Below are 25056 nucleotides of genomic sequence, written 5' to 3'. Positions count from 1 at the left end.
CCTCGTCTTTAGCCATCTCTTTCTCTCATCTCCCCACCTTGTCCCCCTCTCCCCCACACTGCCTTCCTCGTCTTTAGCCATCTCTTTCTCTCATCTCCCCACCTTGTCCCCCTCTCCCCCACACTGCCTTCCTCGTCTTTAGCCATCTCTTTCTCTCATCTCCCCACCTTGTCCCCCTCTCCCCCACACTGCCTTCCTCGTCTTTAGCCATCTCTTTCTCTCATCTCCCCACCTTGTCCCCCTCTCCCCCACACTGCCTTCCTCGTCTTTAGCCATCTCTTTCTCTCATCTCCCCCACACTGCCTTCCTCGTCTTTAGCCATCTCTTTCTCTCATCTCCCCACCTTGTCCACCCTCGCTCTTCATGTTAATGATCAATGCTCCCTTCTCTGTTTGGTGCTGTGTTTTGACAGTTGTGAGACAACTGTTGTTACTAGCTAGTTGACTGACTCATACATGGTTGACTGTATTTTGTCAACATTGTGTGTTGAAATGGACTGGAATGTAGACACACGCAGCGGGGTTGAAAGGGTTTCCAGCCTGTGCTCTGTGCTGGCCTCGGGACTCCTCACGTAGCGATGCGGTCACTAAACAGGAGCCCATGTGAAAACAAAGCAATGAAACCGACACATCTTCATGTACTCATACGCAGAATCTGCATTGGGGTTTTTATACAGTATGCATTTCAATTTATTAGCTGGTGGTTGTAGAATCTGTGTGGGGTATAGACTTGACTCTGCTCTCTACAGCTTGACAGATTGAGGAAAGGGCATGGTGAGAGGAATGCCACTCTCTAAAGTGTGTGGGTGTAGAGATGGTGGGAAGGCTTTCTTGTCTCTCATGGGAGAAACATGAGAGGGAAAGGGGATGGATAGGCACTGAGAAGGGTAGCGGAGAGGCGGGCATGGTTGCAAAGCTGAACAGTGAGAAGGTTAGATGGGAGAGGGTTGAAATGTTAACATGAACAAGTATGTCTTCATGCTCTCTCCATGCTTGGAAGGTGACGTCTGTGAGAGGAGTAACGTGATACAGCTCTCCCACCATTCTGCTCTCCCTCTTTCTCCCTCAGTTTGCCTCTTCAGTCTCTCCTACTGAAGTAACACTACAGTGCTCTCACTCACATGAGGCTGTCTCTGCAGCAACCAGCGAAGTACATTCCAGCCAGGGAGGCTTTCAGCTCTGAGTGGCATGTCTCTTCTAGGCGGCGTGGTCAGTGGCATGTCTCTTCTAGGCGGCGTGGTCAGTGGCATGTCTCTTCTAGGCGGCGTGGTCAGTGGCATGTCTCTTCTAGGCGCCGTGGTCAGTGGCATGTCTCTTCTAGGCGCCGTGGTCAGTGGCATGTCTCTTCTAGACGGCGTGGTCAGTGGCATGTCTCTTCTAGGCGGCGTGGTCAGTGGCATGTCTCTTCTAGACGGCGTGGTCAGTGGCATGTCTCTTCTAGGCGCCGTGGTCAGTGGCATGTCTCTTCTAGACGGCGTGGTCAGTGGCATGTCTCTTCTAGGCGGCGTGGTCAGTGGCATGTCTCTTCTAGGCGGCGTGGTCAGTGGCATGTCTCTTCTAGACGGCGTGGTCAGTGGCATGTCTCTTCTAGGCACCGTGGTCAGTGGCATGTCTCTTCTAGACGGCGTGGTCAGTGGCATGTCTCTTCTAGGCGGCGTGGGCAGTGGCATGTCTCTTCTAGGCGGCGTGGTCAGTGGCATGTCTCTTCTAGACGGCGTGGTCAGTGACATGTCTCTTCTAGGCGGCGTGGGCAGTGGCATGTCTCTTCTAGGCGGCGTGGGCAGTGGCATGTCTCTTCTAGGCGGCGTGGGCAGTGGCATGTCTCTTCTAGACGGCGTGGTCAGTGGCATGTCTCTTCTAGGCGGCGTGGGCAGTGGCATGTCTCTTCTAGGCGGCGTGGGCAGTGGCATGTCTCTTCTAGACGGCGTGGGCAGTGGCATGTCTCTTCTAGGCGGCGTGGGCAGTGGCATGTCTCTTCTAGGCGGCGTGGTCAGTGGCATGTCGATCCTGCTCTTTTTTTTTCTCTCACTCCACTTGAAGCACAGAGCAAGCGAGACAGGATTGTTTTGTAATCGTTGGGAAATACTTTGTGGGCTCGTGCTTAGCCCCCTTCCTCGCTCGCTCCCTCTTTCTTCCCCTCCCTCTCTCCTTCCAGCGGCTGTTTTCCTGTCGTAGCTGGGAACTGACTGAGGCTAGACTGTTTTCCTGTTGTGACGTCACTTACTGACATACTCTTTTTCTATCCTATTTCTCTCTCTCTCTGTCTTCCTCTCTCAATCCACTGTATTCTGGCCGTAGTTGAACAAGGCATCCAGGAAAAGTCTGAGATTCCCTTTCTCCTCCTAGTGTTTGTGTACACATTGCCTTGAGTCGTGAGAAAGCTAAATGCTGAGACCAGCTTGATTTTGGATATCGCTTCGCATGGTAAGAAGTCTCTCTCTGTTTTTCTCCATGTTCCCTCTCTTGCTCTGTCTCGTTCGTGTGTTACTGTTGCGTTCAAGCTGCGTTGTGCTAAAGACACTCAGTATAGGGAATATCAAATGAAGGGAGCTTTGTGGTACTCTATCATTCCACAGCTGTTTGGCTAACACGCACACAGAGAGAGCGAGGAAGGCACTTCCTCTAGGGTTGGGATGAGAGATCATTAGCTGTTAAGATGTGCTGTTACACAAGTCTGGAGAGTGATTGAGTCAGTCTTTTTCTGTCCTGTGAGACGATGTGCTCTGCTTTTAACAGTAAACTGTAAAGCAAACTCACTATCAAGATGTTATACTCCAAGTCTTAAAGTATTGGATTTCACCGTGGCTCTCTCACTGTAACAGTATCCTATGGTTTGTCATACTTGCGCTGCGGCAGTGTACTATTATTCAGTCTCGCAGTAAATCCCTCAGTGTTGTATTTAAGTTACTGTTAGAGCAAGTCATATTTGTTAGGTTGAGTGTGTAAGACTAGGGATGTGCTTGCCCTATCACCTAACAGTTCAGTCACACCTCTCTGCTAGTCCTGGCTCAGATGGACTGGAACACTGAAATAGCTCAGACTCCGCCCACCTTGTATCAATGGACTTATTCTCGGACTCTCACATTAATAAACAGTGTAACCCCTCATCTTCCAATACGCAACATATCACTCTGGTGTTTTCCCCTCTGCTCAATAGTCATTTCTAGAGAGGTTGGGCTCCAGTAGAGTTGTATTGATCCCCCAGCCAGCCAATGGCCCGTGACACAACACAATGTTATGCGAATCCATTTATACTGAGTTAGGACTGTGTGACGGACATCTGCTCTTCCACAAAGCACATGAGATGGTGGGGAGGAACAAGGAATGGGGAAGCACCACTATCTTGGCAATAAGGGATGGCACGTCGCTGAGCGAGAGGAGAACTAAGGGGAGATGGAGGATAGGATGTCAAATTCTCTTGGAATAAGAGAATCTGCAATTTAAAAGCTCTCCAACTCAGACGGTGTGCGTGTGCAAAACTACATCTGTTCATGTCTGTTTTCTGTGTATGTGTCGGTTCAAAGCTGCTGTCACTCGTTTGATCTAGCTATAATGCGTCTTCAAGGTATGTATGAGTCTGTGTGGCCTTGTGTTGTCCGGACAGTCTCTGTGTTTTGATATGCTGACAACAACACTACCAACGCCAGCCAGCTAGCAGTGGCCTACATGCCAGCTGCTCTAACCTATACTAACAGAGAGGTCTGCTAGAATAACTAGAGATGTTCCTATTCCACTCCTTTACCCGTCATCTACCCCCTTTCCTCTGTTCATCACTCCATATTTCCTCCCTTAAGGCACGGACACACCGGTAGCGTTTGCCGACAGAGTACTTAGCACCTCTGAACCGAGTGAGCCATAATTTGCAAACCATGTAGAATCGCACTAAAACGTTTGGCATTGACCCCCACCAGCGGGGTGATTCCTGAAACACATTGCGCCGAACAAATGGTGTAGCGGTCTAAGGCACTGCATCTCAGTGCTAGACGTGTCACTACAAACCCTGGTTTGATTCCAGGCTGTATCACAACTGACCATGATTGGGAGTCCCGTTGGGCGGCACACAATTGGCTGGGGTAGGACGTCATTGTAAATAAGAATTTGTTCTTAACTGACTTGCCTAGTTAAATAAAATACTAATAATGAACGACAGATTGACATTCGTCACGGTGTTTGCGCTCCCTTAGACCCATCTCCCCTTGTGGGCTCGCATCTCCCTTTCACTCTACCACCAATCTCCTCATCCCTCTTTCACTCATCTCATCTCCTGTCATATCTCTCCCTCGCTCTCCCACATTTCGTCTCCTCCGCAACTATATTCAAGAGGCGATAGAGGCCCTGGATAGTATAAACACCAGATGGTTTGGGTGGGGGGGTGTGTGCGTACCTTCACACTGGCCAAAGGGGTCAAGAGTGCACACACAGAGATTGGACTTCACACACGAGGGCACATGTGACTGCAGACATCTTGGTAATGAAGTTGAGGTCAGCAGGAGAGTGTTGTCACTCTGTCCATTATGCACCATTTGATTTCTCTTTCCTCTCTTCCCTCTTTAGTTTGTCATCTAATTGTCTGCTATGGTGTTTTCCCCGTAGGGGTCATATGATGACGAGTACCTTCCCTCAGACTAGACACACCACTCATTACAAAAGATGCGCTAGCTCAGTCAGCAAACAAGTGTCTGTCTGTTTCATACACAGAGGCAGAGTGACTGTGTCTGATGGCGCAGCGCTGTGATCAATAAGTCAGTGGGCCTCATTACATTGTGATAAATAGCACCCTTCATTCCAGCACAAATGGCATCAGGAGGTCAGTAAATCTTAGATGTGTAGCTTTTATTTGTGTAGAACTTGCACAATGTAAATGAGGTCTGGAACACACACAGGCACGTACGTCCTACTTCACACAGACAATAGTTTGTCAGTGTTTGTTATGTGGTTTAAATCTGGAGCTGGCTAGCCACCTCTGCCTCACCACCTCTGTCTCTCCCCTTGGTGTTTGGGTTCAGAGTGTGACCTACTCCCTCCATTGTGTCCCCGCAGCAGCTCTGCTCTCACAGGGATGTGCAGGGTGACAGTTAAGGGTTCTCTCTCTGTTCTCTGGAAGCAGAGTAGGTCTTGTTCCTCAAACAGGGAGGGAGTGTTTTTGGAACAGCTGGGCACAGGGCTTGGTAACAGGGGTGTCAGTGGATTTATGGGAAATGTAGTGTCAGGATGACTGTGCCAGAGATAATCATGTAAAATCGGTCACTGTAACTGACTGTTTTGAAATCTTTGTTGTGGAATGATTTCTCAAATCTTTTTGGTCTTGTTTAGTCTCCACTCCTTCTGAAAGGGCCCTCATAAAATCTGAATCACCCAGAGTAATGTTCTGTCTGAGCGTTCTGTCTGAATATCCTTCCTTTTTAAGAACACACACACAGGCCTTTTCATTGTGTTTGTCGTGTTTCGTTATACAATGTATGGTCCTCTCTGTTCAGTATCTGGTGAATGTGTGGTTAAAACTGAGCAGCTACATTTCTGGGGGTGTGCAGTCTCGTTTGGTGCATAGTTTGTGAAAGTTCATGTGTTTGACACATGCACACGCAGTGTCTGTAGGGGTGGTGCCCTTGGCGTGTGAGGCTGGTAACGTCTTTGAGTGAGTCCGTAGAAGAGAAGAGTTCATCCTCCCTTTATGTTGCTCAGATGTTCCCCCCCTCTTCTTCTAGAGAGCTGTTAGGAACTACAGAGCAGCCTGAGGCTTTCAGACTGATACATCGCTTTCTTTCTCTTGTGCTTCCTCTCCTCCCCCTTTCTCTGCTCTTTTGACTGTTTTTATTCTGGGGGAAGGAAGCCTGCTGCATTAGCCTGTCTGAGTTGAATTTCGATATGTAAGGAAAAGGGCTTTCATTGTGTTATCTTGCCATTGCTGCTGTGTGTAACAGGAGTTTGGGAAAGTGAGAATATGTCATGATAAAGTCAACTAATGTTTTCTTCTGTGTGTCTCCTGTAGGAGCGAGGTTCCTCTGACAGTGGACTGAGTGTCTCTGTGAGAGCGGCTCTCAGCCAGGGACGACTGCCCTTCTGGCCACAGCGCCCATGAGGTAACGGTGAGAAGTCCCATACCACCCTCGCTCCGCCCTCCACCCCCATCTCCCTCTATCCCTCCATCCCTCTCCAGCGATGGGTCAGAAGATCTCGGGCAGCATCAAGTCGGTTGACGCACGGGGCGAGCCCTCATATCGGCCTGTCCGCCGTGAGCTGCGGGGTCCAGACTTCTGCCGGCCTCCTCGTCTTGACCTACTTTTGGACATGCCCCCTGCGACCTCTGACCTGCAGCTCCACCATGCCTGGAACCCAGAGGACCGCTCGCTCAACGTCTTTGTCAAGGAGGACGACAAGCTGACCTTCCACCGCCACCCGGTGGCCCAGAGCACCGACTGCATCCGCGGCCAGGTGGGCTACACACGGGGGCTCCATGTCTGGCGGATCCACTGGCCGGCGAGACAACGAGGAACACACGCTGTCGTAGGGGTGGGCACGGCTGACTCTCTTCTACACTCTGTGGGTTACACAGCCCTGGTGGGTTCTGACTGTGAGTCGTGGGGTTGGGACTTGGGCCGGAACAGACTCTACCACGACAGTAAGAACCGGCTGGCCTCCACTTCGGCACCAACATACCCGTGTTTCCTGGAGGCAGACGAGTCGTTTGTTCTGCCGGATGCCCTGCTGGTGGTGCTGGACATGGACGAGGGCTCGCTCAGCTTCATGGTGGACGGCCAGTACCTGGGCGTGGCCTTCAGAGGGTTAAAGGGCAGGAGGCTGTACCCTATCGTCAGTGCCGTGTGGGGACACTGTGAGGTCTCCATCCACTACGTCAATGGACTGGATCGTAAGTCAATGTCCTTATGGCTTGACAGTGGGAAACATCTTTCTACCCCTCTTTCTGTCTACCCCTCTCTCTTTCTGTCTACCCCTCTCTCTTTCTGTCTACCCCTCTCTCTCTTTCTGTGTTTATTCTCTGCCTACATTATATTGTGAGATTTTCTGTAATCTGTGCTGTAGCTCAAAGAAACTAATATCAGAATGTCAATGGTGCATTATGCCTTAACGGTGCTCACTTTACTTTCTCTCTGGCTCTTGTTTAGAAAACAATAAAGCACAATGTCGAAAGCCAGTGACTCATACAACCATACTCTCTCAATCTCTGACTAGTCAGAGAGCTCGCTTTGAATTGCTTACTGTGTAGATGAGGGCAGGCGTCTGTAAGAAATGTTGAGCTCCACAATGATATTGTTTGGAGCCAGGGTTTATTTTCGAAGTGCTAAGGCAATTGCTCTGTCCCGGGGGAGATTTCTGCTGAATCTACAGAGCACAGCGCGACACAGCCCTGAATGTGACTGGGAGGAGGGATGGAGGAAGAAAAGAGATTAAGAGGGCGAGTGATTAATAGTACATTAAACTTTGTGCTTTTCATTACAATCTCAAAGCACTTTAAGCAACAACCACTTTTTTTCTTCTTCCAAAAACAAATAGTTAATGGACGATTATGGCAGGCAGGGTAGTACATTAATGGCTTGAGCAGTCAGCATCAGGAGGAAGGCTAGAGTAGAGGTAGTTCAGAGATGAAACAGAGGGGCGTCACATCCAAGGGATTTCAGACGGGTTCAGAGCTGTTTATCAGTGTGCCGTCACTGAAGCAGGGCTTCTCATTAGTATGCTCTGAAGTCCGACTCCATTGGAAGTCTGATTTCAGAGTTGTGGCTTCACCCACCACTGGCCTACCCTCTTCCTGCAGACCTACTGGATACTGAGATTCTATCAAATAGCTGCTCCTCAAGACCTAGATTAGCTATATCAAGCTTTGTTAGAGCAAGGCAGGAGCTATAATACACAGTAGCTCTCCAGGAGAGTTGGCCACTGTCAATCTACAGCCTCCAGTACACTAATCATGGCATGTCAGTACAGAGAGACTGGCTGATGGATAGTGTTTTATACTGCAGACTGGCCTGGTTGACTGTATACAGTACTGTGTGGAGTAACTGGCTCCGCTACAGTGGAGAGAGAGTGGGAGGGCCTGTTGGTCTTTCTCTGTCTGGCCCTGCTCTGATCTATAAAAATGTGTGTTTACCCATAGGAAGCTGTCTGGGTCTTTATGGGTGGGTGTGTCTCTCTGTGTGTGGGTGTCTGTAAGTATAGCAGACATGAATGTCACCTACTGTGGGAGTCATTTAGGACCGTTCTGTCCATTTTGGATTGTGTAACAGCATCACCCTCCCCCACTGTATGTTACAGAAAGACCCAAAGCAGGACGAGGGCTCTTAGATGGTCAGACAAGAACTACATGTCCATGGCTGCAAGCCAGGTGTTTGTTTGTGTGTGAGTTCACGGAAGGGAGCCAGGAGTGTTGGAATTCTGGAGGCAGTCCCAGTGTGCCTCTGAGCTCAACGTCTGGCCTTGCGAAGGGAGGTGTGTGTTTATTGTGCCCCATACAGTCACCCTCTGTTGAATGGTTTTCTCTATCTCACAGACAAACACACTGGGCTGTTTGTGTAGAATGTGTGACATTAATGCATTTATCTAGATCCCATTGGAACACAAGGCCTATTCTTTATCAACTGGTTTACTTTCAAGAGGATATTTTCCATACATACAAAAAGCATTTTCCATACGTACATTTTCAATACATGCACACATTTGTTTACATCCCTGTTAGTGATCATTTCTCCTTTGCCAAGATAATCCATCCACCTGACAAGTGTGGCATATCAAGAAGCTGATTAAACGGCATGATCATTACACAGGTGCACCTTGTGCAGGGAACAATAAAAGACCACTAAAATGTACAGTTTGTCACACAACACAATGCCACAGATGTCTCAAGTTGAGGGAGCGCGCAATTGACATACTGATTGCAAGAATGTTCACCGTAGCTGTTGTCAGTGAATTTAATGTTAATTTCTCTATAAGCTGCCTCAAACATCGTTTGAGAGAATTTGGCAGTACGTCCAACTGGCCTCACAACCGCAGACCACGTGTATGGCGTTGTGTGGGCTAGCAGTTTGATATAGTGAACAGTGCCCTGTGGGGTTATGGTATGGGCAACGAACACAATGGCATTTTATCGATGACGATGTGAATGCACAAATACTGTGACGAGATCCTGAGGCCCGTTGTGAGGCCTATTTATTTCAATTGACTGATTTCCTCATGTTCTGTAACTCAGTAAAATCTTTTAAATTGTTGCATTTTATGTTCACTATAGTTTGATAATGTCAGAGAAGCTAATGGACGCAGCTTATAAGGCAGGACTTTATCCACCCCAATTCACAGCTCTGTAGCCTCATGTTAGTCTTCTATAGACATTATGTAGGGGTCTCTGAGTGTTCTCTGTTTTCTGCAGTGATGTTAAGAGGATTTATTCTGCTGGAGTTCTCTTGGGACTGGATGCTGATTGGCTGAAACAGCATTTTAGCCAGGGATATATCAGACAATATACCACTGGTCTGGGGCAAAAATACTTATTTACTGTTCTATTTATCTTAGTAACCAGTTTATAATAGAAATAAGGCACCTGGGGTTTGTGATATGTGTGTCGTGCCTGAGAACAACCCTTACCACACCCCCTGGCCTTGTTGCTTAATTATGCTGTGGAAATGGGGAAACATCCCCATGTAACTCACAGGAAAATGCAGACAATTTGTTAGTATGCATTGGCTCGTATTCCCAAAGGTATCTTTTCCGTGTTTGTTTTAGACTCACCGTGGTAAAGGAGTCTTCTCTTTCAATAAAATAAATTGTCCCTTAACACACAGTTAATGCAATTCTCTGATCCTCTATTTCTCACGAACACTTAGTTTCTTCTCTGCACGACTTTCACACTGATAGAAGCTTTATCGATTTCTTTAGTGTTTGTGTTCCCCAAAGCCTGTAAATAGACAACAATAGGAGAGGGGGGATGAGGCTGTACTGCTAGCGCTTTTCTTATGGCACTGTTGTTCTTCCCATAAGATGGCACTACACAAAACGCAACAATACAGGCAAGCTGCCAGCAGCCAGACTCATTCACTGCTAAACAAGAGAATAACGAGGCAATCACTTTGCAAAACCTCCATTGGAAATTAACACTATTTCACGCTGGCTCTTTCATTCTCTCGCTCTGTCACTCACTCCCGCTCTTTAATTTATGCTGAAGTCCCTGCTTCAATATTTACACTTCTAATCATGGCAGGGAGTTGCTGTAGAAACCGGTTATTTGAATGGGGAGAGGAGACGGTACAGTAAGTGCTGGCTTGGGGAGGGAGATCTAGCCTGGGAATGGATGGCTCCTCTTGTTCGGTGCCATGGAACTCTGCTGTGTCCCCTGATAGTGTGGAGAATAGATTCATAGACAGTGAGTACATTTATATGCACACTAATCATTCAATATTAAACTGGTTATGCCAGTAGTCATGTCCTAATAATTGGAAAGATTGCTCAGAAAACCAGGTTTTAAATCGGCGTATGCTTAGTTCAATTTTGACTCTACATTGATTTTTAACCACTTCGTTCTGCTTATTTTAATCGGTGTAAGGTCAAATCAAACAAAGCATACAGCAATTTCAAACACCTGGTTTTCTGAGCAACCTTTCGAATTATTAGGACTTAAACCTCTTAATCGGCGTTTCAGTAGAGAATGGTGCCGGAGGGGGTGGCTTTTTTTTCTCTTCCTCACATTGTTTATCTCATTTTGTACATAATGTTGCTGCTACTGTCTCTTATGACCGAAAAGATCTTCTGGACACCAGAACAGCGATTACTCACCTAAGAACTGGACAAAGATTTTTTTCTTTATATATTGCTTTGTCTCGACAAGGCCCAAATCCTGTCTTCAGTGTGAACAAAAGGGGGGGGAGGGCGGGATCTACTCATCACAGATGAGTAGGTAAACCACCACTTCCCTCCTAATTGGCCAACGTGCATTGGAAAACAAACTGGACGATCTATGATTTAAGACTATCCTACCAACAGGACATTAAAAATGAATATTTTATGTTTCACCGAGACTTGCCTGAACGACACGGACAATATAGAGCTGGCTTCTCCGTGTTTCGGCAGGGCAGAGCAGCTACGTCTGGTAAGACAAGGGGCGGGGGTGTGTATTTGTCAAAAGCTGCTGGTGTGCAATTTCTAATATTAAAGAAGTCTTGAGGTATTGCTCTTCTGAGGTACTGTTGTCTACAGCTTATGAGGTATTCTATCTACCAAGAGTTCTCATCTATACATTTACATTTAAGTCATTTAGCAGACGCTCTTATCCAGAGCGACTTACAAATTGGTGCATTCACCTTATGATATCCAGTGGAACAACCACTTTACAATAGTGCATCTAACTCTTTTAAGGGGGGGGGGTTAGAAGGATTACTTTATCCTATCCTAGGTATTCCTTAAAGAGGTGGGGTTTCAGGTGTCTCGGGAAGGTGGTGATTGACTCCGCTGACCTGGCGTCGTGAGGGAGTTTGTTCCACCATTGGGGTGCCAGAGCAGCGAACAGTTTTGACTGGGCTGAGCGGGAACTGTACTTCCTCAGAGGTAGGGAGGCGAGCAGGCCAGAGGTGGATGAACGCAGTGCCCTTGTTTGGGTGTAGGGCCTGATCAGAGCCTGAAGGTACGGAGGTGCCGTTCCCCTCACAGCTCCGTAGGCAAGCACCATGGTCTTGTAGCGGATGCGAGCTTCAACTGGAAGCCAGTGGAGAGAGCGGAGGAGCGGGGTGACGTGAGAGAACTTGGGAAGGTTGAACACCAGACGGGCTGCGGCGTTCTGGATGAGTTGTAGGGGTTTAATGGCACAGGCAGGGAGGCCAGCCAACAGCGAGTTGCAGTAATCCAGACGGGAGATGACAAGTGCCTGGATTAGGACCTGCGCCGCTTCCTGTGTGAGGCAGGGTCGTACTCTGCGAATGTTGTAGAGCATGAACCTACAGGAACGGGTCACCGCCTTGATGTTAGTTGAGAACGACAGGGTGTTGTCCAGGATCACGCCAAGGTTCTTAGCACTCTGGGAGGAGGACACAATGAAGTTGTCAACCGTGATGGCGAGATCATGGAACGGGCAGTCCTTCCCCGGGAGGAAGAGCAGCTCCGTCTTGCCGAGGTTCAGCTTGAGGTGGTGATCCGTCATCCACACTGATATGTCTGCCAGACATGCAGAGATGCGATTCGCCACCTGGTTATCAGAGGGGGGAAAGGAGAAGATTTAATTGTGTGTCGTCTGCATAGCAATGATAGGAGAGACCATGTGAGGATATGACAGAGCCAAGTGACTTGGTGTATAGCGAGAATAGGAGAGGGCCTAGAACAGAGCCCTGGGGGACACCAGTGGTGAGAGCACGTGGTGCGGAGACAGATTCTCGCCACGCCACCTGGTAGGAGCGACCTGTCAGGTAGGACGCAATCCAAGCGTGGGCCGCGCCGGAGATGCCCAACTCGGAGAGGGTGGAGAGGAGGATCTGATGGTTCACAGTATCAAAGGCAGCCGATAGGTCTAGAAGGATGAGAGCAGAGCAGAGGAGAGAGAGTTAGCTTTAGCAGTGCGGAGCGCCTCCGTGACACAGAGAAGAGCAGTCTCAGTTGAATGACTAGTCTTGAAACCTGACTGATTTGGATCAAGAAGGTCATTCTGAGAGAGATAGCGGGAGAGCTGGCCGAGGACAGCACGTTCAAGAGTTTTGGAGAGAAAAGAAAGAAGGGATACTGGTCTGTAGTTGACATCGGAGGGATCGAGTGTAGGTTTTTTCAGAAGGGGTGCAACTCTCGCTCTCTTGAAGACGGAAGGGACGTAGCCAGCGGTCAAGGATGAGTTGATGAGCGAGGTGAGGTAAGGGAGAAGGTCTCCGGAAATGGTCTGGAGAAGAGAGGAGGGGATAGGGTCAAGCGGGCAGGTTGTTGGGCGGCCGGCCGTCACAAGACGCGAGATTTCATCTGGAGAGAGAGGGGAGAAAGAGGTCAAAGCACAGGGTAGGGCAGTGTGAGCAGAACCAGCGGTGTCGTTTGACTTAGCAAACGAGGATCGGATGTCGTCGACCTTCTTTTCAAAATGGTTGACGAAGTCATCCGCAGAGAGGGAGGAGGGGGAGGAGGATTCAGGAGGGAGGAGAAGGTGGCAAAGAGCTTCCTAGGGTTAGAGGCAGATGCTTGGAATTTAGAGTGGTAGAAAGTGGCTTTAGCAGCAGAGACAGAAGAGGAGAATGTAGAGAGGAGGGAGTGAAAGGATGCCAGGTCCGCAGGGAGGCGAGTTTTCCTCCATTTCCGCTCGGCTGCCCGGAGCCCTGTTCTGTGAGCTCGCAATGAGTCGTCGAGCCACAGAGCAGGAGGGGAGGACCGAGCCGGCCTGGAGGATAGGGGACATAGAGAGTCAAAGGATGCAGAAAGGGAGGAGAGGAGGGTTGAGGAGGCAGAATCAGGAGATAGGTTGGAGAAGGTTTGAGCAGAGGGAAGAGATGATAGGATGGAAGAGGAGAGAGTAGCGGGGGAGAGGGAGCGAAGGTTGGGACGGCGCGATACCATCCGAGTAGGGGCAGTGTGGGAAGTGTTGGATGAGAGCGAGAGGGAAAAGGATACAAGGTAGTGGTCGGAGACTTGGAGGGGAGTTGCAATGAGATTAGTGGAAGAACAGCATCTAGTAAAGATGAGGTCAAGCGTATTGCCTGCCTTGTGAGTAGGGGGGGAAGGTGAGAGGGTGAGGTCAAAAGAGGAGAGGAGTGGAAAGGAGGCAGAGAGGAATGAGTCAAAGGTAGACGTGGGGAGGTTAAAGTCACCCAGAACTGTGAGAGGTGAGCCATCCTCAGGAAAGGAACTTATCAGGGCGTCAAGCTCATTGATGAACTCTCCAAGGGAACCTGGAGGGCGATAAATGATAAGGATGTTAAGCTTGAAAGGGCTGGTAACTGTGACAGCATGGAATTCAAAGGAGGCGATAGACAGATGGGTCAGGGGGGAAAGAGAGAATGTCCACTTGGGAGAGATGAGGATCCCAGTGCCACCACCCCGCTGACCAGAAGCTCTCGGGGTGTGCGAGAACACGTGGGCAGACGAGGAGAGAGCAGTAGGAGTAGCAGTGTTATCAGTGGTAATCCATGTTTCCGTCAGTGCCAAGAAGTCGAGGGACTGGAGGGAAGCATAGGCTGAGATGAACTCTGCCTTGTTGGCCGCAGATCGGCAGTTCCAGAGGCTGCCGGAGACCTGGAACTCCACGTGGGTCGTGCGCGCTGGGACCACCAGGTTAGAGTGGCGGCGGCCACGCGGTGTGAAGCGTTTGTATGGTCTGTGCAGAGAGGAGAGAAGAGGGATAGACAGACACATAGTTGACAGGCTACAGAAGAGGCTACGCTAATGCAAAGGAGATTGGAATGACAAGTGGACTACACGTCTCGAATGTTCAGAAAGTTAAGCTTACGTTGCAAAAAATCTTATTGACTAAAATGATATAGTACTGCTGGCTGGTGAAGTAGGCTAGCTAGCAGTGGCTGCGTTGTTGACTTTGTTTGAAAGTGTAGCTGGCTAGGTAACCTCGATAATTACTCTAAACTACACAATTATCTTGGATACAAAGACAGCAAAGACAACTATGTAGCTAGCTAACACTACGCTAATCAAGTCGTTCCGTTGTAATGTAATAGTTTCTACAGTGCTGCTATTCGGTAGAAGTTGGCTAGCTAGCAGTGTTGACTAGGTAGGAGAACGGCAGCGCGGCGGACGAAAATAGCTGGCTAGCTAACCGATAATTACTCTAAACTACACAATTATCTTAGATACAAAGACAGCAAAGACAACTATGTAGCTAGCTAACACTACACTAATCAAGTCGTTCCGTTGTAATGTAATAGTTTCTACAGTGCTGCTATTCGGTGGCTAGCTGGCTAGCTAGCAGTGATGACTACGTTACGTTACGTTAGAAGGACGAAAATAGCTGGCTAGCGAACCTCGAAAATTACTCTAAACTACACAATTATCTTTGATACAAAGACGGCTATGTAGCTAGCTAAGATCAAACAAATCAAACCGTTGTACTGTAATGAAATGAAATGTAATACTACCTGTGGAGCGAAGCGGAATGCGACTACTCGCTCCAACCCGGAATCAATCAGCTATATTATTCGTAGCTGTCTATTTACCACCACAAAACGATACCGGTACTAAGACCGCACTCAACGAGTTGTATAAGGCCATAAGCAAACAAGAAAATGCTCATCCAGAAGCGGCGCTCCTAGTGGCTGTTTCGCTAGCACAGACTGGAATATGTTCCGGGATTCATTCAATGGCATTGAGGAGTATATCACCTCAGTCACCGGCTTCATCAATAAATGCATCGACGACGTGACCGTACGTACATTTCCCAACCAGAACCAATGGATTACAGGCAACATCTGCACCGAGCTAAAGGCTGCCGCTTTCAAGGAGCGGGACACTAATCCGGATGCGTATAAGCAATCCCGCTTAACCCTCAGGCGAACCATCAAACAGGCAGTGTCAATTCAGGATTAAGGTTGAATCCTACTACACCGGCTCTGACGCTTGTCAGATGTGGCAGGGCTTGAAAACTATTAGACTACAAAGCGAAACCCTGCCGTGGGCTGCCCAGTGACGCGAGCCTACCAGACGAGCTAAATGCCTTTTTATGCTCCCTTCGAGTTAAGCAACACTGAAGCATGCATGAGACTACCAACTGTTCCGGACGACTGTGTGATCACGCTCTCCATAGCCGATGTGAGTAAGACCTTTTTACATTCACATTCACAAAGCTGCGGGACATATGGATTACCAGGATGTGTACTGCGAGCATGCGCGGACCAACTGGAAAGTGCCACGACTGGCATTTTCAACCTCTCCTTGTCCGAGTCTAATACCTACACTATCGTTCAAAAGTTTGGTGTCACTTAGAAATGTCCTTGTTTTCCATGAAAACATACATGAAATGAGTTGCAAAATGAATAGGAAATATTGTCAAGACATTGACAAGGTTATAAATAATGATTTTTAATTTAAATAATTCACAAATCGAACCCACAATTGCTGATGCTCCAGATACTCAACTAGTCTAAAGAAGGCCAGTTTTATTGCTTCTTTAATCAGAACAAGTTTCAGCTGTGCTAACATAATTGCAAAGGAGTTTTCTAATGATCAATTAGCCTTTTTAAAATGATAAACTTGGATTGGATAACACAACGTGCCATTGGAACACAGGAGTGATGGTTGCTGATAATGGGCCTTTGTACACCTATGTAGATATTCCATTAAAAAATCAGCCGTTTCCAGCTACAATAGTCATTTACTACATTAACAATGTCTACACTATTTCTGATCAATTTTATATTTTAATGTACCAAAAATGAGCTTTTCTTTCAAAAACAAGGACTTTTTCTAAGTGACCCCAAACTTTTGAATGGTTGTGTACATGCTTCAAACAGACCACCGTAGTCCCTGTGCCCAAGAAAGCGAAGGTAGCCTGCCTAAACCATTACCGCCCGTAGCACTCACGTCTGTAGCCATCAAGTGCTTTGAAAGGCTAGTCATGGCTCACATCAACACTATCATGCCAGAAACCCTAGACTCATTCCAATTTGCATACCGCCCCAAAAGATCCACAGATGCAATCTCAATCACGCTCCACACTGCCCTTTCCCACCTGGACAAAAGGAACACCTATGTGAGAATGCTGTTTATTGACTACAGCTCTACATTCAACACCATAGTGCCCACAAAGCTCATCACTAAGCTAATGACCCTGGGACTAAACACCTCCCTCTGCGACTGCATCCTGGACTTCCTGATGGGCCGCCCCCAGGTGGTAAGGGTAGGCAACAACACATCTGCCATACTGATCCTCAACACTGGGGCACCTCAGGGGTGCGTGCTTAGTCCCCTCCTGTACTCCCTGTTCACCCACGACTGTGTGGCCAAGCACGACTCCAACACAATCATTACGTTTGCTGATGACACCGAAAATGATGAGACAGCCTATAGGGAGGAGGTCAGCGACCTGGCAGTGTGGTGTCAGGACAACCATTAAAAAAAATAAACGTTGTTCTTAACAGACTTGCGTAGTTAAATAAATTCTTATTTACAATGACTGCCTATCTCGGCCTAACCCGGACGATGCTGGGCCAATTGTGCACCGTCCTATTGGACTCCCAATCACAGCTGGTTGTAATACAGCATGGAATTAAACCAGGGTCTGTAGTGACGCCTCTAGCACTGAGATGCAGTGTCTTAGACTGCTGAGCCACTCGGGAGCCACAATGTGAGCAAGACCAAGGAGTTGATCGTGAACTATAGGAAAAGGAGGGCCGAACAGGTCCTGAAGTGGATTGGGTCGAGTGTTTCAAGTTCCTTGGTGTCCACATCCCCAACAAACTATCATAGTCCAAACACACCAAGACAGTTGTAAAGAGGGCACAACACCTTTCCCCCTCGGGAGACTGGAAAGATTTGGCATGTCCCCAGATCCTCAAAGTTCTACAGCTGCACCATCGAGAGCATCCTGACCGGTTGCATCACTGTCTGGTATGGCAACTGCTCGGGATCTGACCGTTAGGCACTACAGAGGGTAGTGTGTACGGCCCAGTACATCACTGGGGACAAGCTTCCTGACATCCAGGACCTAGTAGGCGGTGTCAGAGGAAGGCCCAAAAAATGGTCAGACTTTTCTCTGCTACTGCACGGCAAGCGGTACTGGAGTGCCAAGTCTAGGACCAAAAGGCTCCTTAACAGCTTCTACCCCCAAGCCATAAGACAACTAATCAAATGGCCACCCGGACTATCTACATTGACTCGGTACCAGTACCCCCTATATCTAGCCTTGTTATATACATTTGTTACTTTTGTAAGATTTTTTTATTCTGTAAATATTTTATCAACTCTTTCTTGAACTGCATTGTTAAGGTCTTGTAAGTATTTCAAGGTAAGGTTGTTGTATTTGGCGCATGTGACAAATTTGATTTGATTGCAGTGGTGTATTTGCTCTGCGCATGTGCCAGCACTGGGTAGCGCAAGCCTCCCTCTTATGCACGAGTGAAGTGAGCTCGGGAAAAACAAAGTATGAATCTTAGAACTAATTTTCACTTACAAACTCGGAATCACAACTCGGAATCAAAAAAGGGCTTCGTAAAAATAACATTGTCAATGTGGTAGAAATAATATTTTTAATTAGTGATTTTCTGCATTTATTTAAGTCCCATCAGGATTATTAGGGGTATCGTTATTTTGCAAATCATGTAAATGGTTTAAACTATATTAATCTGACTATCCACAATTGTATTGTTTGTGGACTCAATGTCTTGCACAGTGGTGTAAACCCTTTCTGGTACAGTGCTTTAGAGCATCAGACTCAATGTCTCTGAATAGATACTCAGACAATAGCGCTCATATTCTTATAATGCTCATGGCTAGGTACAGACTTTCCAAAAGTGTGTGTGTGCCCATAGGGTCTGTGAGTAATCAGGGCTATAACAGGCTTTATTATGCTGAGGACCAGAGTGTAGAGAGGCACTGCAGGGATCGGTGGTTGAATGGACTGGAGCGTTTGGTTCTGTCTGGAGATCAGGGGCTAGATCATTTGGTTCTGTCGGGTAATAACGCTCCAGCCCAAAAGGAAGAGTGACATTTCTACCGTCGTCTTAGTTCAGTGAGCAATTGGATTCAGCTCAAGTCAATGATTTCCAATTTGAGAGGCTGAGGCTTGCCCTTTCTCTCCCTCCTTTCTCTTACTCATTGCTCTTTCCATTCATTCTTTCTCACTCTACCTGTGATGTTCTCTTGGGGATTGGTCAATGAATTAGACTCAGAGATGCTCCACTTCTACGTAGTCACTGTTGTACGTACTTTCCCATGCGTACTTATTGGAAAAATCAGTCACGCAGACGTTCCTTGTCAGGATGAGGTGCACATTTTATGCATTCACACACACACACGTCTTGTCACAAGATGGTCATTTTATACATTTGCCCCCCCCCCCCCCCCCCCCCGCACACACACATTATACATGTACATCACACACACACTCACTCCAAATCACGAGGTGGTCATTGGAACTGGTGCACAGTTTGAGATGTTATCCTTCTCTACACGCTCCACTGACAGTTCTCCATATTGATTAGATAAGCTCCCAGTCTGGAGTCAACAAGTCTGTTCCTCACTGAATATCCTGACGTCAGTTCTATTGGCATCACTCCTGGCTGAGAGGAAACGAGAGCTGGAGGCAGAGATTGATCCGAGACACAGATGGAGAGGAAACTGGGACAGCAGGATCAAGATACCTTCTTAATGCGTGTCTCCTGAAATTACACAAGTGGGTTGTGTTTTGAACACACACAGCACACTTTTTGGGTCACCTGCATCCAGTAGCTCTGAAATAGCCTGGAGGATGGTGTCAGTGAAAGGCACCAACCTGTTACACCTCAATGCACCAGTCAGTCTGCTTTCCCTGCTCCCTCTATCTCAGACACTTTGTACTGGGACTGCTTGGTGTATTAGTCATAGGAAGGTGTGTCTACACATGTCTTTCTACATGTATGTGTAGGCCTATATGTAGGTCATCTGTTACCACTTATATACAAGCCTAGTGCATGCTACTGATCCTCCCAGAGCTATAGCCCTGGACTGCTGTGGGTAGGACCTGATTCCAGGCCTGAATCAGTTTGAGAGTCCCCGTGGGGGGGACATGAAGGGGACAGGAAGAGCAGGATGGAGAGTTACTTTCTAGTCCATTTAACTGAACCACTTCCAGTTCATTTGCTTCCATTAATACTTAATACCTCCTGTCCTGTTTTTGCTTTTTCCCCCATGTTTGAAGTATGATTTGTGTTTTCATGAGCTCACATGGCATGCAGTTCAGCACGCCAAGGCAGATGTGCTGGTTCAACATGTAGCTGTTATGGACTCCGTTGGGCTATGTGTGCCTTCTTCCCCCTTCCTGTCCTTTTTTTTCTGAGGACTATTTCAAACTAAGCATGACTCTCAAAAGATGAGCACCATACACGTTTCTCCATGCAGGCACACTCACTGGAGCAGTGTGGTGTCTGATAGCTCAGCCAGACAGTTGATGCACCGAAGACAATAGCAGGTTCCTGCTCAGATTCCCGCTGTTTGACGGCACCATTGGTCGCCGGACGGCAACATTTGCGCCAGCTGGGTGATTGGACAGTTTCCAGGAAGCAGCAGCAGCATCATAATTATCATCCCTCCTATGCAATTCCCATGGCTCTACTGAATAACATGCTATGTTACTGTTCCTTGAAGTGGTTTACTCAACCCAACACCTCGCAAGTTTCTTTTTCATCTTTGTTCATTTAAGAACATGAATTATATGATGATGAAATGGTGAAATAGATCATGTCAAGTACTGTACCAGCAAGCCTGCGTTGGTATCACAACCTTCCTATGGAAACATCTTAGTGTAAAATACAGGAGAGGCTAATGTTAGTGTGTCTATATATCTTACTGTGTTGTTTAGTGGTCACGTAGCTACAAGGGCACCAGTCCATTTAGAGGATTCCCTAGGGTCCTCCTTGACACCGTCCACCCTGTCTATTCAAAGCCATGTGGCCAGTGACTCAACAGTGAGGGAGACTGTGTGTGGCGAGCCCCTGAGTATCACCTTCACACAGGTGCTCAGGAGAGTGTCTGCTCAGGAGAGTGTCTGCTCAGGAGAGTGTCTGCTCAGGAGAGTGTCTGCTCAGGAGAGTGTCTGCTCAGGAGAGTGTCTGCTCTGTGGGAATGGCAGGTGGAACGGTCAAGCTGACGTCCGTGAAGGGCGCACTCATTATCAAAGTTTGTGTGTGTGGGAAGATCTCTCTGACAAACACATGCACTTAAAAGCTCTTCTGAGGATGATATCATATTGCTCAGTCTACACTTATATTAAATGCACTCCCTCTGAAATAGCATATATTACATCTGTAAATGTATGTAAACATTGAATATTTTTTTACCCCATTTTAAAGTCCTCTCTTCTCTCCTGTCTGTCACAGCGGAGCCCCTCCCCCTGATGGACCTGTGCAGGCGAGTGGCCAGGCTGGCTCTGGGGCGGGACCGAGTCAACCAGATAGACACCCTCCCTCTGCCAGAGACCATCAAGAACTACCTCCAGTACCAGTGAACCTACACTCACCAGGACAACGAACAACTGCTTGACGACGGCTACATTTCACTACGGTCAACCACAAACAATTGAACCCTGAACCACTGGACATCTACTGAGGATGATGATGGTCGGGAGGAAGCCTATAAAGGAGTTGCGAGTTTCCTTTTAGGATTTGTGTCCATTTTGAACTCCATTGTTTCAATTTGCTCACTGCTGTCCCCCAGATGGACAGATGAGCGATTGATGGACAGACAGAGGTAGATGGGCTTGAGACTGGACTCTAGCAGAAGTGTTGGGCTATGATGCTGTCTTCTCATTGGGTCTATAGCATGGAAGCTTCTAGAATATATTCCTGGAGGAACAGGGCATTTTGGGGATGATGCACAGTTACTGTACATCTATAGACTCTCTGGAAGCCTCTCTGCACATGTAGATATTTAGACTCTAGCAGGCTCTACTGAGGCTCACCAGCCCCTAGCCACAGGGACGCGAACATCGTTCAAAGCATGCATATGCAAACACTAGCTCATGCTCAGAGGGGCTGTTTTCAGTGTGTGTGAGGTTTTATGCATGTGTGGGTTGGTGCGTGTCGGCCTTGCTCTGCAACAGGCACCCCAAGACATCAGTCTGACCCACTGAGTTTGGCAACACTGCAGCCCTGATATCTCTAGTCCCCTGCTGCACTGCACCTCCCTCTCAACTGGCAGTCTCCCTTTATTTATCAGTGGGTTTCATTGGATCCATGACTCTGTCTGGGTGAGTGACTCGGTGTGCGTCCACAGTGGCACCCTATTTCCTACATAGTGCACTGCGTTTGATCAGCTTGATCAAATGGCGTGCACTATGTAGGGAATAGGGTGCCATTGTGGACATACATGGCATGTTGTCAGTCAGTGTGATGTGTTAAAGCTGAGGTTGGTCTGAGGGCCAATCTGCTGTTACTGTTCATGTGCCTGCTCAGAGAAAGCACATCTCACAGGAGACAAAGAAAAGACCTGCTGCTTTTTCCCCTCTTTCCGTTCTTATCCTGATGGTGACTATTCCTTTAAGTATATTGTTCTGTTTTTATGACTGGGGATTTACTTTGTTTCTGATTTTCTATGGTTTTGAGCGCTATTTGCCGGACAGGAAGTGACCCGGGTGAGACAGGAAGTCTCGCTGAGAGAGACTGATCGAGGAATGTGCTGCCATGATAATCTTTTAAATGTGAATAAAACACAAAGAAACTGAACCAAACACGCTGGTGTTTTCTGTCCAGTTGGACCTACTGTCACCTCAGTATGCCAGTGTCATCCAAATGAATGGAAGCCTCAATGCTGCCCAGCACATTCACAACACTATGCCTTTGAACCAAAAATATAGTCATTCAGTTATTTCACTGTGACTTAAAGTATGTCGCTGTAGTTGGATGCCTGTGTTTGATATTTAGTCAGGGACGTTTTCTGAAGCTGATGTCCCATGGGGCAGGCTTTGAACAGAGAACAAAGCCTGTTCTGTGATCACAGTTCAGACAAAGCAGCTTTCCCTGACCATTCAGAAAACCCTGTCATGTTTTACAGCATAAATCTGTCTGTCGATCACAGCAGGACAGCAAAGTGCTACTGATGATTTAACACAAGTGGTGTTAGAGTTCAGTTGTAACGAAGGAAACATTTCCCTAAATGGTTACAATCATCCTATAGGTAGGGTTACCTGCCCATTACCAGAAGTGTACATAACCTTGTGTTATAGCAATTGGCTCATTCATCCCCCCCCCTTCCTTTCCCCTGTAACTATTCACCAGGTCATTGCTGTAAATGAATGTTTTTCTTGTCAACTTACCTGGTAAAATAAGGGTTACAAAAAAATGGATCTCAGGCGAAGGCTTTAGTGCTGAAATGTAAGAAGCAAGGATTTGAAGGATGAGGAAGCGCTTCAGGGCATGATGCTGGACACAGCATCACAGTTTGAGGCTAAGACCGGGCATTGGAAATCAAATATCAGTTAAATGAGATCATCCCTGCCCTTGGGATTTAGTAATTAATTTACTCCCTTGCGGAAAGGTAGGATCAAATCAGGATAAAAGCTGGTGCTCGATCTGTCTAAAAGGGGCTTATCCTTGATACACCCCGTTTCTTGACAGTTTGTTGTGGCAGCTTGATTTGAGCTGCGCTACTATGCTGATTTACAATTGAGCTCTGATTATATCCTGTTGACTGGGGTATAATCTTACAACAGTGGCTATTGGCTCCCTCCCTTCTCTCCCCCTACTCAACCCATTTATTTCTCCCTACTTCTCACCCTCTCCAACCAGTTTTCCATCATCGTCCATATTATTACTCTCTGCACTCTCCTGTCCTTTACCTCTTATGCCTGTACTTTCCATCATATTCATCACGAAAGGTGTAATCTCTTCCCTCACCGGTCTATTCTACTGCCTTCACACTCCATGATGCCCATCAACATTCCTCCTTTCACTCTTCTCTGCGCCCTTGTCTTTACCTCACTCCCTCATTCCTTTCCCTCCCTCTCATCCTGTATTGAGTGACATGGAGGGAGGAGAACTGTAGCAGTTGAAGGGCTGTTGTCTTCCACAGAGGCTGCATGGAGGGAAGATGAAGAAATGTATAATTCCTAAAAGAAAATCACCTCTAGGTTTGGTCTTATCTCCTGCAGTGTTATGTAAAATATATTGTGTGGTCTGTTTCTCTCAGATTAAATGAATGAGTGCTTGACTTCTCAAAGCGACTTTTCTCTTTGACCTATTTGAATGATCTTTAAAAAGGTACATAGTCAGTCTTCTAGACAAGGCGCACACACTAAACAGAAAATAGCCCTTTACTCACTTTAGGTAACTGTCAATCAAAAACGTTTTAAGAACCATGAGTCATTGCAACCAGTGAAGGGGGCTGTGAATGTGGTCAGTGCAGGCATGGAACGGAATTGGCAGAACCACTAGCACTTAGAGGCGTCCAAATAAAGGTCAGCATCCCTCAGCGCATGGCCGTCATCACGTCTCTTCTTCCCAGAGCTGTGTTGTGGTCACATTCTAACAGACACACATTAACCTGTGAGTAGACCTGGGGGCTATTGTCTACTCAAGGAAACAACCGAAGCGACGTGGGAAAATCACAAAAAGTCCAATGGCTTCCTGAGGTACTTTGAGGGTATGGACTAGGGAAGGAAGACCATGAGAGACGAAGGAGAATTTTCCTTTTCAACAAATGCTGCCACATTGAAAAGAACATTACAGGACATTGTTGCTGTCAATGAACTGTATGAAGAATGGAAAGTACAGGCACATTGTTGGAGGACATTTCAGTGAAAAGAGCACCTCACTGGTTTGACGTCCATGTTGTGGTAGATGGTATTGTGATGGTAAGTCTACTGAAAGGACGGGGCATGTCATGTATGGAGCTGTAGGATGGTTGTTTTCCTGTCCAGTGTCTGGTTGACGTGAATATCCTCCATCTAGACCCTGCTGACAAGTCACTCTTTTAGCCCCTGCTGAACACCTGCACTGACTCTCGCCCACGGTCATCCACACACCTGTGTCTAGCAGACTGTCTAAATACTGCACTATTTAAACACTTGGCCCCCAATCACCCCCTTCCTCAAAACACATGTAAATATTAGACTATAAATTGTGCCTTCCTGTATTATACTTATGCTAAAATGTTTTCTATTCTGAGCTATTTACTTAGTTCGTATTCTTATCTTTTATTTTTCATTGTTGCATTATCAAAGGAACATGCAAGTAAGCATTTAGTTGGATGGTGTATACCGTACATAGGACTAATCCAACTGGAAACATGTTTGTTTTGAGCAACTTGGTAGAGCTGCTGGTACCTGTCAATACTGCCATCTGCTGGTTATAAACAAACTGAACTGTTTCCTCTGTCGGTAAAAAGTGGGACAGACATGTGATAAGGGAATCATATGGTAATGTTCTGGTCACAATTAAACCACACAAATGCCAAAACG

General features: G+C 47.2%; 2 protein-coding genes across 4 annotated transcripts in view; both read left to right on the top strand.

Moving 5' to 3' along the window:
* Positions 1-22329, top strand: part of LOC139549428 (SPRY domain-containing SOCS box protein 4-like) — a 45419-nt gene extending 23090 nt beyond the window's left edge. For 2 of the 3 annotated variants that reach the window (XM_071359920.1, XM_071359921.1), the window contains 2 exons: positions 5989-6867; positions 20981-22329. In XM_071359920.1, the coding sequence (XP_071216021.1) occupies positions 6159-6867; positions 20981-21108 (837 nt within the window). In that variant the 5' untranslated portion in view covers positions 5989-6158 and the 3' untranslated portion in view covers positions 21109-22329. Of the gene's footprint in view, positions 1-2179; positions 2424-5988; positions 6868-20980 lie in introns of those variants that run through there. The other variant, XM_071359923.1, reaches the window with a different exon arrangement.
* Positions 1188-6078, top strand: LOC139549648 (shematrin-like protein 3). Its single transcript, XM_071360316.1, has 2 exons — positions 1188-1988; positions 5989-6078. Exons 1-2 carry the CDS (start codon positions 1188-1190, stop codon positions 6076-6078), a joined length of 891 nt encoding a protein of 296 aa, XP_071216417.1.
* Positions 22330-25056: the final 2727 nt, after the last annotated feature.

This window comes from Salvelinus alpinus, chromosome 22 (genome assembly GCF_045679555.1).
Source record: "Salvelinus alpinus chromosome 22, SLU_Salpinus.1, whole genome shotgun sequence".
NCBI classification, from domain to species: domain Eukaryota; kingdom Metazoa; phylum Chordata; class Actinopteri; order Salmoniformes; family Salmonidae; genus Salvelinus; species Salvelinus alpinus.
The sequence above is the reverse complement of the archived record's forward strand: the minus strand, read 5'-3'. Positions and strand labels throughout refer to the sequence as shown.

Bases quoted from the DNA above. Each gene is read 5' to 3' on its own strand.
- LOC139549648 (XM_071360316.1), top strand. From the start codon at position 1,188: ATGTCTCTTCTAGGCGGCGTGGTCAGTGGCATGTCTCTTCTAGGCGGC. The intron at 1,989-5,988 runs GTCAGTGGCATG...TGTCTCCTGTAG, and splicing joins TGTCTCTTCTAGGCGGCGTG to GAGCGAGGTTCCTCTGACAG.